Below are 12,536 nucleotides of genomic sequence, written 5' to 3' on the forward strand. Positions count from 1 at the left end.
CTGCAGCAAGTTCTTACTTGGTATTATTTAAAGCTTCCTACTTCGTACCTCACCACAACAGAAAGGCAAATAGGACTCTTGGGTTAAAATATTTCTCTTGCTCCCAAAACACAAAACAATGTTTTATTGTTATTGTTCTTTGGTTAATAAAGCTTTATCTACACAAAGAAGGTAACAGGACATGTCTGAACACAAATTTGTAGGTCAAACTGCAGTCTGAACAACCTCTCAGAAGTCCGCGAGCCGTGTTCTTTTAACAGAAGGAAGTGTAGTAAATAGTACTGTCTGTAATTTACAGTCTCAAGTAGGTAGGAGCTTTCCTAGTGCTACCACACCATTCTACCAGATAACCATTACTTGCAATTAAATAACAATTAAACTAGCTACTAAAACCTAAGGAAAAGGTAACCAATGGAAAATTGTACCAAGGTAATTTTTAGGGAAATGATAGGCATCTAGAGTTCTATAAGAGATAGTCCTTAGTTTAAGGACTTTCACATTCAAGAATTAGTACATTTTTAGAATTTATTTATTTGTATTTAAAAGGAACTGTTGACAACGATTCACTGAAACAATCCAAGTGGGAAAATACAGTCGACACTGCTGAAACATGTTTATTCCACTGAGCAAAACTTCTTAGATGGGTACTGACATGAAGCTGAGTGCTTCAGACTGATCTAAACACATGTGGTCTAATTAACAATATTCAACCACATCTTTCTTTCCTGGATATATAAAAATTAAAATACCAATTAAAAAACTAATATATCTTCTCTTTAAATGCTTCTTACAGATACAATCTTAGTATTATTTAATAGTGGTAATTTAAGAGATTTATTTTGCTCACAAGGTAAGCGACAATCTACCAAAGGGAACCAATAGTTGGCCTATAGGCTCATAGTGCAAATAAAAAGATCAAGAATGCAGCAACTGACATTTCTAAATATAAAAAACTTAAAATTCGTAGAAGTTTCATGCAAAAAGCTGTGCTAAGCAGATGGCCGCAGAACTAGAAGCCTTGCTAATTGTACTGGCAACATCAATGGGACTCCTCATCTTTGCAGATTCAACTTGAACTCTCCTCTTAGGCTTTGTATTTGGCTTTTCCAGTTTCACTAATGACACAAACGTGCTATAAAATAAAGGAAATTCACATTAGAAAAATGTGTTCTGGAGAGACAAGAACAGCATTAGAGAATACTACTACATTGTCTGGGTTCCTACCAAACAAGGTACTTCGGACCAGTAACTTGAAGAAAACACATTTTGAAAACAAAGCAGAAATATTTTCCATTAGTGTGCTTTTTTCTTTGTCTTACTATGTAACTTTGAAAAACATATAAATCTGGGCATCGAAGGCATATGAAAATAGGGGCCAGTGTAGCTAGGTAGTGGTGTCACATGCCTTTAATCCCAACACTCGAGAGGCAGAGCCAGATGGATTCTCTGTGAGTTCAAGGCCAGCCTGGTCTACAGTTAGTTCCAGGAAAGCCAGGCTACACAGAGAAACCCTGTCTCAAAATAAATTTAAAAAAAAAATAAATGAATGAATGAATGAATGAATCTGAGGTGGGGGTCAGGATAAGCGATTTTAAAAAGATGAAATAAAAACCATGCAGATAATGCTGCCCATGTAGTCTTCTTAACTACTCCTGGACAATGTTCATAAACTCACCTAAAGGACTCCTGCCTCCAGAGTGGGAGGCAGGTATGTGAAGTAGAGTTAATTATAAGATTTAAATGGAATTGTTTCTTACTTACGATCATATTTATCATGTGAAATAACAATGAGACAATTTTTGTATCTTAAAGCTGTTCAACTATTTCAGTCAGCAAGAAGTGTCACACTAGCCTGGCCAAGTTCCAGTCTTAAGGACGTCTGTACTTGACTACAGCTTTATGTGACTAATGGGAACCATCAGTCTGGTCAAATTACGAGGTGCTGGAAGGAGAAAACAATTCTTCCCTTTCCTAAATTTTTATGTGGGTTTTTGAAAAATGAGATTGAGAAGAAGAAAAAAAAAAAGAAGCATTACTTACATTCAAATCCCTGAAGTACTCATTATAGTCAAGGGCATATCCAACAACAAACTTGTCTGGAATTTCAAATCCAACAACTGTAAACAATCACAATTTATTATTTAGATAGAGAAAATAGTATCTTCAAATCTAATAGTTGCAAATGTACCTTCTTTACAAATGTTCTCTAAAATAACTCTAAGCCATTTCATAGTCAACTTTTTTAGCTATATGATGGATAAATGACTGACCAAAGAGGATCTACTTACAGTCTGGCCTATATCCAACACTTCGAGAGGTCCTTTTCACCAGCAAGCTGTTAATTACAAAATATTACACATGACATATGGAAAGACAACAAAGCATTACGAAAGAAAACATCAGTGTTCTTAAGTATTATCTGCATTTAGAATACAGTCAGCTTTGCATACTCATGGGAAGACAGAAACTAAATCAGAATTCACAAGAAGACAAGGCCCCTGATTGATCTCCACGTGGAACCTGGTAAGATGCTTCTGAGAGCACAATCCCACCTACCCGTATGTCTGATAAAGCACAGCTACTGAGGGGAATGAATGGGTGGGGGTGCCAATAAGCACAGATGAATAGATAAGGGATCTAGATCCAGAATCCTTGAAATACAACCCCTGAACTTGTAAAGGAGGTAGGTAACAAACGTTCTTTCATCAAGACTTTTAATAACTGGCTCACAAATGGGAACTTTAGGCTCAAAATAAGTATGTTAAAAGAACTTTTTATTTTTTTGCAGTGGAGATTGTACCCAGAGACTTGATCATGTTAAGATGTATAATACCACTGAGCTACCCACTCCATTTTTTTAGTTATTATATTTTCAACTGCTTGACTCTTGCTAAAAACATAATAGTTTTGAGCAGTTTTATTTTTTAAAATTATACTGCTGTTATAGTTATAGAAATCATGAATTTTCAAATGTAATTTGATTACACATAATTATATAAAACTATATAGTTAGTTAATTATCTGAATGCTTGTCATGTATATATACAAACCTGAGTTGAATCCCTACTACCACCAAAAAGTTAATGGCTTTCAATTTTTTTTATTTTCACAGAAAGTTGCAAAAGAAAAAAAATAATACACAAGGGAGGTCTCTAGTGTCCCTTTTTATCAGATTAGCAAACCAGGACATGGGCACCGATGAACTAAGTGGCCATGTACAGATTTCACCAATTTTATATAAGCTCATCTTTCTGTGCAGTTCAGGCAATTTTCAATCACCAGTGGAATTATCTAATCACTACCACAATCGAGATACTTTGAGCATGCAAGGCTCTCTCCTGTATTCCCTTAACCCCTGGCAATCCTAATCTGTTCTCATCTGTATGGCTTTACCATTTTAAAGTAGGTTATAAAAGTAGAATCATGCAGTTTATTACTTTGCCTTTCTTTTTGGGGTATGTGGATGGGTCTTATTATAATAGCCTTGAAAAAAATTAGGGAATTTTCAAAACAGGGAGCAGGTAAGCAGTTTAAACAGAGCAAAAGACCTGTCTTATGTACTGCTGAAAGTGTCACAACCGGTCCAGTCCCAGTAAGACTCATCTGAACTGTTGTGTGTCATAGTTGCTCCTGTTTCTTGCTGACTTGATGGTATAGCTGTACTCCAGTTTTGTTCAAATTCTGTTGCTTTGAATTCTGGGCTATCACAGATGGTGTTGTGAAGATTCTTGTACAGATTTGAGTAGGGAGGTATGAGACAGGTATGAAAGCTTAGGCTGCTTGTCTCAAATTCAATGTGATCCTCCTGCCTCTACTTTCCAAATGCTGAGATCACAGGTGGTACAGGAGTGAACCGCCATACCTAGCTATCAATTTATACAGATTTTTATATCAACATGCATTTTCACTTCTCAGGGATAAGTACTCAGTACAACTTGTAAGGCCTTCTGGTAGTTATATGTGCAGTTTTTAAAGAAACTGTTTTCTAAAGTGGCCATACTATCTTATATTTATATCAAATAATAGCGTTTTAATTTTTATTTTGGGAAAAACCAAAACACACTTGTGTAGGACAATTACATTATCAAAAAATTACCCACATCTCACCTCCAGCAATACAAAAACTCACTGAGGAACATTTATACCATCTATCAGAAAAACCCACGAGGATGAACTGCTCCAACAGGCTTCATGAAAATTATAGCGATTCAAAGACTTGACACAGGTACTTTGATCCTTTAAAAAGCGTTTATAAAAAGCCAGTGCTGGTCAGCGGAGGCGGTTTAGTGCCAACTCTGCCAACCTGGACTCCACTGCCACCTGGGACCAACAAGGTGGAGAGAAGCGGCTCCCCTGGGCTGTCCTCTGACCCACACAAGTACATGTGGCACATGCCCACATCCCTGCCACAATAAATAAGGGTAATGAAAAAAATTTAGAACCAGTTAATCGTTCAGGGATAAAAAAGAAAAAGACCTGAACTTTCCTCTACACAAAAACCACAGATTAGTCAAAGATTTTAAAATAAAAATGAAATTGTAAAAGTAAAAACGAAACAAAATTCAACAGCAGCAAAACAAAAACAATGTTACTTTTACTGACAAACCCCAAGTTAAAATAATAGAAGCATCAACTGAGCCATGTTCCCTGTGAGCTTCTTAGCTCTGTGGGCAATTCCCTATGCTTCAACATTCTCATCTGTAAGGTGGAGTTAACAACCATTAGAGAATCAAACTATAACTAAAAATAAAACCAGGAAGAACTATGAAAACAAAAGCCAAACACCCAGATAAAGCAAGGAAGATGTGGGACTGCTTCAGAAAAAAGAAGTAGGCATTTATAAAATTTCAATGATGACACAAAACAGGATGCCTTATCCACCACTCAACTCCAGGCGATCCAAATGTTCAGGGCCCCACCCTTGTGGGTATCACCTTTGGTATCACTGGTTTCCATTTCCCAAGGGAACTCTAGATCCTCTCATGCTACGCAGGACAAGTCTGATATAAACAGCATGCTGCAAAACCAATTGTTATTTGACTCTACATATGTGTGTGGGTTTCATATCTAAAAACTTGTATACCAAGTTGCTCTATAAGCACAGGTACCTGAGTTTGCCTCTGCAGTGTTCACATAAAAAGGTGGCCATGCCTGTATGTGTTTGTGACCCTAGCACTGTGACATTAGAGATGGATTCAAAAGCTCACCCACCAAACAGCCTGCATGACTAAAACTTTGAACTTATAGTTCAGTTAGAGACCCTGTCTCAGGCAATAGAGGAAGATACCCAATCTTGCTCTGGCCTCTGCATATGTGCATGTGTGTGCTCACCTGCACATTGCAAGTTAACACGCACACATACACACACACACAAAAAAAAAAAAATATTCTAAGAAACTATACTAAAAATATACATATTTCCCTAAATGAGTCAGTTAAGTATTTATATGGCACTAACATTATAATAGGTATTAAAGTATATGGAAGGCTATGCCTAGGTTCTCTGTAAACACTCAACATTAAAAAAATTCAATTACATTTATTGTATTTGTGTGTGGGTTGGGGGCATGTGTTGTGGTACACATATGGATGCCAGGGGGAAATGTTTAGGAGTCAGTTTTCTCCTTCCACCATGTGGGTCCAGGGTTTGAACTCAGGTTGTCAGGCTTGGCAGCAGGTGAGCCATCTTGCCAGCCCTTCTGACATTTTTTTATGAAGGACTTGAACATCTAGGGAGCTTAGTGTCTGAGGTAGTTGTGAATCCAAAGCTCTGTATATACTGTAGTAGACAAGGAGCTGACTATAATGAAGGGCTTTATTAACACATAATAAAATTACAAAGGATACTGTCTAAATTAAGAATACATTACTTTTTCATGATAAAATGAGAGCTGAAAGCATTTCTCCTTACAAAGAAGCAATTACTTAATGCTCCAAATGAAGAAAACATTTTACTTTAAAATGTCATACATACCTTGCGACCTTAACCATTTTGGGGTTGTACCGCCTGACCAAGGAAAGCAAAGTTTGCATTGTTTTGCCAGTGTCAATTATATCCTTTTAAAAAGAAAAGAGATGTTTAATGGTAAGTGTTAAATAAAACCAGCATCGTTTTAAAATCAGAGTTGCTATATAAACACAGAATACCAGAACCTCAATGTTCTGGTATTGCATGGCACAATGTCATTATTTTTTCAGCACATACAAAAAAAGAAATCTCACCATAATTCACACACAGAGATAGTCTGTAACTTGTAACCCATCTGGCTCTCAGCAAGCAGTGGGAATGTCAGTCCCCAGAACTAGACTGCACAGGTGTGGCGAAGTAAAAACCAATGAACTGAAATGGGTACGTGTAATCACTGGACAGACATGCAATTCTTCTGCTTGTTTTCACTCAGGGTCTAGCTATAGAGCTCAGGCTGGTAGCCTTAAGCTCAAGATCCTATTGCTTTAGGTGTTCACAGCCGTCACCACCCTAACGCCGCTCCCTAACGCCAGCGCTGCCTCTCGCTTGCAGAGCTCCAGCCAAAGGAGAAGGGGGGTAAGTAAGGAGGTGCCCATACCATGGCTCGTACAAAGCAGACTGCCCGCAAATCCACCGGTGGTAAAGCACCCAGGAAACAACTGGCTACTAAAGCCGCTCGCAAGAGTGCGCCCTCTACTGGAGGGGTGAAGAAACCTCATCATTACAGGCCTGGTACTGTGGCACTCCGTGAAATCAGACGTTATCACAAGTCCACTGAACTTCTGATTCACAAGCTCCCCTTCCAGCGTCTGGTGCAAGAAATTGCTCAGGACTTCAAAACAGATCTGCACTTCCAGAGTGCAGCTATTGGTGCTTTGCAGGAGGCAAGTGAGGCCTATCTATCTGGTTGGCCTTTTTGAAGGTACCAACCTGTGTGCTATCCATGCCAAACATGAAACAATTATGCCAAAAGATACCCAGCTAGCACGCCGCATACGCGGAGAACGTGCTTAAGAGGGAAAACTATGAGGGGAAACATTTCATTCTCAAAAAATTTTTTCCTCTTCTTCCTGTTATCAGTAGTTCTGAATGTTAGATATTTTTTCCAAGGGGTCAAAAGGTACCTAAGTATATGATTGCGAGTGGAAAAATAGGGGACAGAAATCAGGTATTGGCAGTTTTTCCATTTTCATTTGTGTGTGAATTTTTAATATAAATGCAAGATGTAAAGCATTAATGCAAGCAAAATGTTTCAGTGAACACATTTCAACAGTTCAACTTTATAACAATTATAAATAAACCTGTTAAAATTTTCTGGACAATGCCAGCATTTGGATTTTTTTAAAATAAGTAAATTTCTTATTGACGGCAACTAAATGGTGTTTGTAGCATTTTTATCATACAGTAGATTCCATCCATTCACTATACTTTTCTAACTGAGTTATCATACATGCAAGTACATGTTTTTAATGTTGTCTGTCTTCTGTGCTGTTCCTGTAAGTCTGCTATTAAAATACATTAAACTATATATTATATATATATATATATATATATATATAAAATACATTAAACTATTTATATATATATATATAAAAGATCCTACTGCTTTAGACTCCCGACAGTTAGGATGGCAGGCATAAACCACCAGGTTTAATTCTGTAAACGTATATTAGATTTTTCTTTGTAATTTCAAGATAGGGACTCTTTCATCCTAAATTCTGATCATGTGAGCAACAATGCTTTTTATTAGGTTTGAAGACATCCAAATTACTATATTTTACTGTATACAACTTTATCAAGGATAAAGCACCTGTGTAAGATCCACTGGGCCCCATATCTCCAGTACTACCAAAAACAGTATCAGAAAACAAATAAAAATCCATAAAGCAGCGTGGACCACAAGAAATATCAGGCTAGAGACTTGTGAAAAATGAAGATTCTAGCATGTGGCAGGCAGGATGGGCGCCAATATTACTGCCCCCTAGAGTCCACACTGGAAGAACTTCTACCTCTTAGAGATGATCACAATCCATGAACACCTTATACACAATCATTTTAGCAGACTAGAAAGAGAATTTTCCTGCTGATTTTGAAGAAGTGAGCTGCCATGCTATGAGAGGGCTGTGTAGTAGGACATGAGGGATGATCTTTGTAGAAGAGAGCCACTCCCAGCCATTAGTCAGGGAGAAAACTGTCCCTCATTTGGACAATCACACAAGGAATTATACGGTGCTATCATCCTGAATGAACTTTTATTTATTTGTGTGTGGGGGGTGTACATACACCTGCCATGGTTCAAAGCCAGCATGGTCTACATAACTAGTTCCAAGACAGCTAGAGCTACATAGTGAGACACTATCTTAAAAAAAATAAATAAATCAGTGAAGCCGGGCAGTGATGGCGCACGCCTTTAATCCCAGCACTCAGGAGGCAGAGGCAGGCGGATCATAGGCCCACCTGGGCTACAGAGTGAGTTCCAGGAAAAGTGCAAAGCTACAGAGAAACCCTGTCTCGAAAAACCAAAACAAACAAACAAACAAAATCAATGAAAGAAGCCAGACACAAACTACAATTACTATGTAATTCTATTTATATGTATGTCCTCAATTGGCAAATCTTAGAAAGTGGAGAAGGAAAAGGAAGAAATAAGAAATGAAGGCTAAGGAGACTGGATTTTTCTGTAGGAAAATGATGTTTTTATAATGTTACTTAAAAAAAAATAAATAAGGGCCACCAAGATGGCTTGGTGGGTAAAGCCATTTGCCACATAAGCCAGTAACCTAAATTCAATCCTCAGATTCCATGTAAAAGGTAGAAGAAAAGAACCAATTATACAAAGTTGTCTTCTGACTTCCATGTGCATACTGTGGCATGTTTACCCATGCAAACATACACAAACTTTTTTTGAGACAGGGGTTCTCTGTGTAGGTTTCTGTCCTGGAATTTGCTCTGTAGACCAGGCTGGCCTCAACCTTACAGATATCTGCCTGCCTCTACCTCCCAAGTGGTGGGATTAAAGGTGTGCGTCATTACCACCTGGAAACAAACTTTGAATTAAAGAAAAAGTCAAAAGTGGAGGATAACTTCAAGGAAACAATGTTTTCTGGCACAGTATTGCAGTTACATTTATGAATTGACATCAGTTGAGAAAGCATGCACAAAACATATGCAGGGTCAGGCTAGACAAAATTCCAGCATGGGGAGGGGAGGTGGGCATCAGGTCCTGCTCCAGTGAAACTGATAGCTGCTTCAAGACGAGTCAGTTTTCTTTAAGAATGTGGCTCCTGGTGGGTTGATCACTCTCTAGTGAAAGCCACACATCCAAGAATAATGGGCAGAACTAACTGTATTGTTGGATTTTAAAAAAAGAAGACGACCCAAAGCTGGGTAGATAGGGAGGGGCGGACAGATCTGGGAGGAGTAGGGAGAGGAGGTGAACATAATCAAAATACAAAGAACTAAAAAAAAAAAAAGAAAGAAAGAAAAATTTTTAAAAGAAATACTAACTGAACAATGGTGGTGCACACCTGTAATTCCATCTTGTAAGAAGCTGAGGGGAAAGGATCATGAGTTCAAGGTCAGCATAGGTTACACAGTGGGTTCAAAGCCAGCTTGGAGGCCGGGTATGGGGGTGACACAAAACCAAAATGGTAGCATTCAAAAGGGAGAGGCAGGTCATCCTGATCCAAACTATGAGACCCAGGCCAGATGGGGCTAACACTAATACCTGGTCTCATAAAAGCAAAAAAAGCCATCTTGAGCTACACAACAAGATCCTGTGGGAGGGAGGGAGGGAGGGAGGGAGGGAGGGAGGGAGGGAGGGAGGGAGGGAGGGAGGGAGGGAGGGAGGGAGGGAGGGAGGGAGGGAGGGAGGGAGGGAGGGAGGTAGATGATAGATGCCTGTAATCTCAGCACTTGGGTTGGGAGGTGCAGGCAGGTGGATGGAGTTAAGAGTCTAGCCTGGACTATTTAGCTACCTCATTCTCCAAACAAATAAACAAAAAGCAAAACAAAAAACTGAGGGTGAAGCCTAGTGGCAGAACATTTGTTTAGCATGCTCTGGGTTTGATCCCTAGCACCACACATAAAAACAAAGAAGTAAAATTTCCTTTGTTAAAAAACAAAATAAGGGCTGGAGAGGTGGCTCAGTGGTTAAGTCTATTGGCTATGTAACCACAAGGACTGGAGCTTGGATCTCAGTACTCACATAAAAACCAGGCATCTTGCTCCCACCTGCGGCCCAGGTCTAAGAAGGCAAGAGGCAGGAGGACTGCTGGGGTTTGCTGGCTTCCAGCCTATGTAAGAAAATGTGAGCTCCGGGTTCAGAGAGAGCCTGTCTCAAATGAATAGACAGTTCAATAAAGGAGGGTACACATCTTCTTCTGGCCTCTGTACTTGTGCACAGGCATGCACACTTGCATATACACTCATATACACTCAGACATACAAAACACATGCACAAACAATAAATATTACAAAAAGCAGAAAGGAAACAAAGAGATTACAAAAATGAATAAGCAACTAGGAGCAGAAAAATGATGTTCTTGAAAATGTGCAAAGTATAGAGAAGATGAAAATGGAGAAGGAGGCTGGCATGTATTCTGAAGCCACACTGGAAAACCTATTAAAATGTTTACTAGCTGGGCAGTGGTGGCGCACGCCTTTAATCCCAGCACTCAGGAGGCAGAGGCAGGCGGATTTCTGAGAGTTCGAGGCCAGCCTGGTCTCCAAAGCGAGTTCCAGGAAGGGTGCAAAGCTACACAGAGAAACTCTGTCTTGAAAAACCAAAAAACAAAAAACAAAAAAAAGCCATTTACTGAAGAATTGAGGAATAGTGTCAAGGTAGGAGGATGATCACAAACAGGTGTACAGAGTTCAGTAAGGCAGACATGAAATAGGGAGACCACAAAAAACTAAAGAGGTATGTATGTAGGCCATTAGACAGTGATAAGTGAAAAATATTGAAAGGGATAGGAAGTTGACATGGAAATGTAAGGTTTTTGTTTTGTTTTGTTTTTTGAGACAGGGTTTCTCTGTGTAGCTTTGCACCTTTCCTGGAACTTGCTTTGGAAACCAGGCTGGCTGAACTCACAGAGATCTGCCTGGCTCTGCCTCCCGAGTGCTGGGATTAAAGGCGAGCGCCACCACCGCCCGGCCAAAATGTAAGATTTTATGTAGAATAGCCAAAGAAGACTTTAATGGGAAAGTGACTTCTGAGTAAAGCAATGGTTCTTAGAGCTTAGCATGCATCAGAATCAGCTCAAGGTTTGCTCAAGAAAAGCTTGCTAGTTTTCATCATAAAGATTCTGAGTCAGTAGGTTCTTGGCTGATGATTTTGGTTTTTAGGGATCACATTGAAAAGCAATGGGCTACAGACAGAGATGGTTTGAGTCTTTACTCCACTCACTGCCTGGTAACCTTGGGAATCTGTTTACCCTCCCTGTGCTTGTTTCTACATCATTTACAGAAGTAGCTGGCAAAGGGAGCATTGGATAAACTTTACTGGTATTACATACAAAGTACTCAAGGACATAATAGCAAATAGAAAAAAACACATGAACTATAAATATTTTTCTTCTTTTATAAGAATATTTGATACTCATTTAAGATGAAATAAGAATCTTATGATGTTCCATAAAATAAAATTTAGGACATTAAATAACATACATACATATATCTCTATACTTATAGCTGGTTTTAAAGGAAAAAAAATCAAAACCAAAAGAGAAAGTATGTAAATTTTTTCATGAACAGCAAAATACATCACTTATCCTTTTTTGTTTGTGTTTTGCTGTTGCTGCTGTTGTTATTTCGTTTTGTTTTAAAAACAAGGACTCTCTGGTTTCAAACCCATTATGTAACCCAGACTAATATAAATAGAATTCAAGAGCCTCCTGAGTATCTGGGATTCCAGGCATGCCCTACTGTACATGGCTTCTCTTAATCTTTAGGAAACACAAGCCCCTCATTAAAACAGATTTCTCTCTCTGCTTTACCTTTATTACAATACACGCTAAGTTAGAAAACTTTAAATAGTATATTAAAAGTAAATGCAGAACTTACTTCAACAATCAAGACATTCTAGAAGAAAAAAGAGAAATGAAAATTATTACATGAAGTAAGATATTTTCCAATTATCAGTGAAATCATACAACAAACTCTAAGAAATTACCCAAACTCTTGCTTATAAGTATTTGATTATACTGAATCCTACTTGAAACAAGTGTTTTATTAGAACTCAGAAGTCCTTAATATTAAATCTTTCATAAAGAATATATGACCCATATGTTCATTTTTTTATAAAAAGCTTTTAATCCTTAATGCAAGATCTTAGACAACTTGTGAAATGTCTTTGAATCTCAGTTTGAGAAACCTGAACCAGCTGGCCTTTTATGTATCTTGACTTTAAAATTCTAAGAACTATAACCTGTACAAATGCCTCCAAAAATCATGTATTTAACATAAGAGAGAATGCAATTAAAATTTTATTTTCCCATCACTCAAAAACTAGTATGGTTGTGCACATATCTGGGGGCCTACACTAAGGAAAAATACCAATTCTTCTTCT

General features: G+C 38.3%; 1 protein-coding gene across 1 annotated transcript in view; it reads right to left on the minus strand.

The window, feature by feature from the left end:
- Positions 1–511: 511 nt before the first annotated feature.
- Positions 512–12,536, minus strand: part of Hprt1 (hypoxanthine phosphoribosyltransferase 1) — a 37,388-nt gene continuing 25,363 nt past the window's right edge. The window contains exons 5-9 of the mRNA XM_006982289.3: positions 12,032–12,049; positions 5,975–6,057; positions 2,289–2,335; positions 2,041–2,117; positions 512–1,132 (exon numbers count right to left, since the gene is read on the minus strand). Of these exons, the coding sequence (XP_006982351.1) occupies positions 1,085–1,132; positions 2,041–2,117; positions 2,289–2,335; positions 5,975–6,057; positions 12,032–12,049 (273 nt within the window). The 3' untranslated portion in view covers positions 512–1,084. The remainder of the gene's footprint in view (positions 1,133–2,040; positions 2,118–2,288; positions 2,336–5,974; positions 6,058–12,031; positions 12,050–12,536) is intronic.

This window comes from Peromyscus maniculatus, chromosome X (genome assembly GCF_049852395.1).
Source record: "Peromyscus maniculatus bairdii isolate BWxNUB_F1_BW_parent chromosome X, HU_Pman_BW_mat_3.1, whole genome shotgun sequence".
Classification (NCBI taxonomy): domain Eukaryota; kingdom Metazoa; phylum Chordata; class Mammalia; order Rodentia; family Cricetidae; genus Peromyscus; species Peromyscus maniculatus.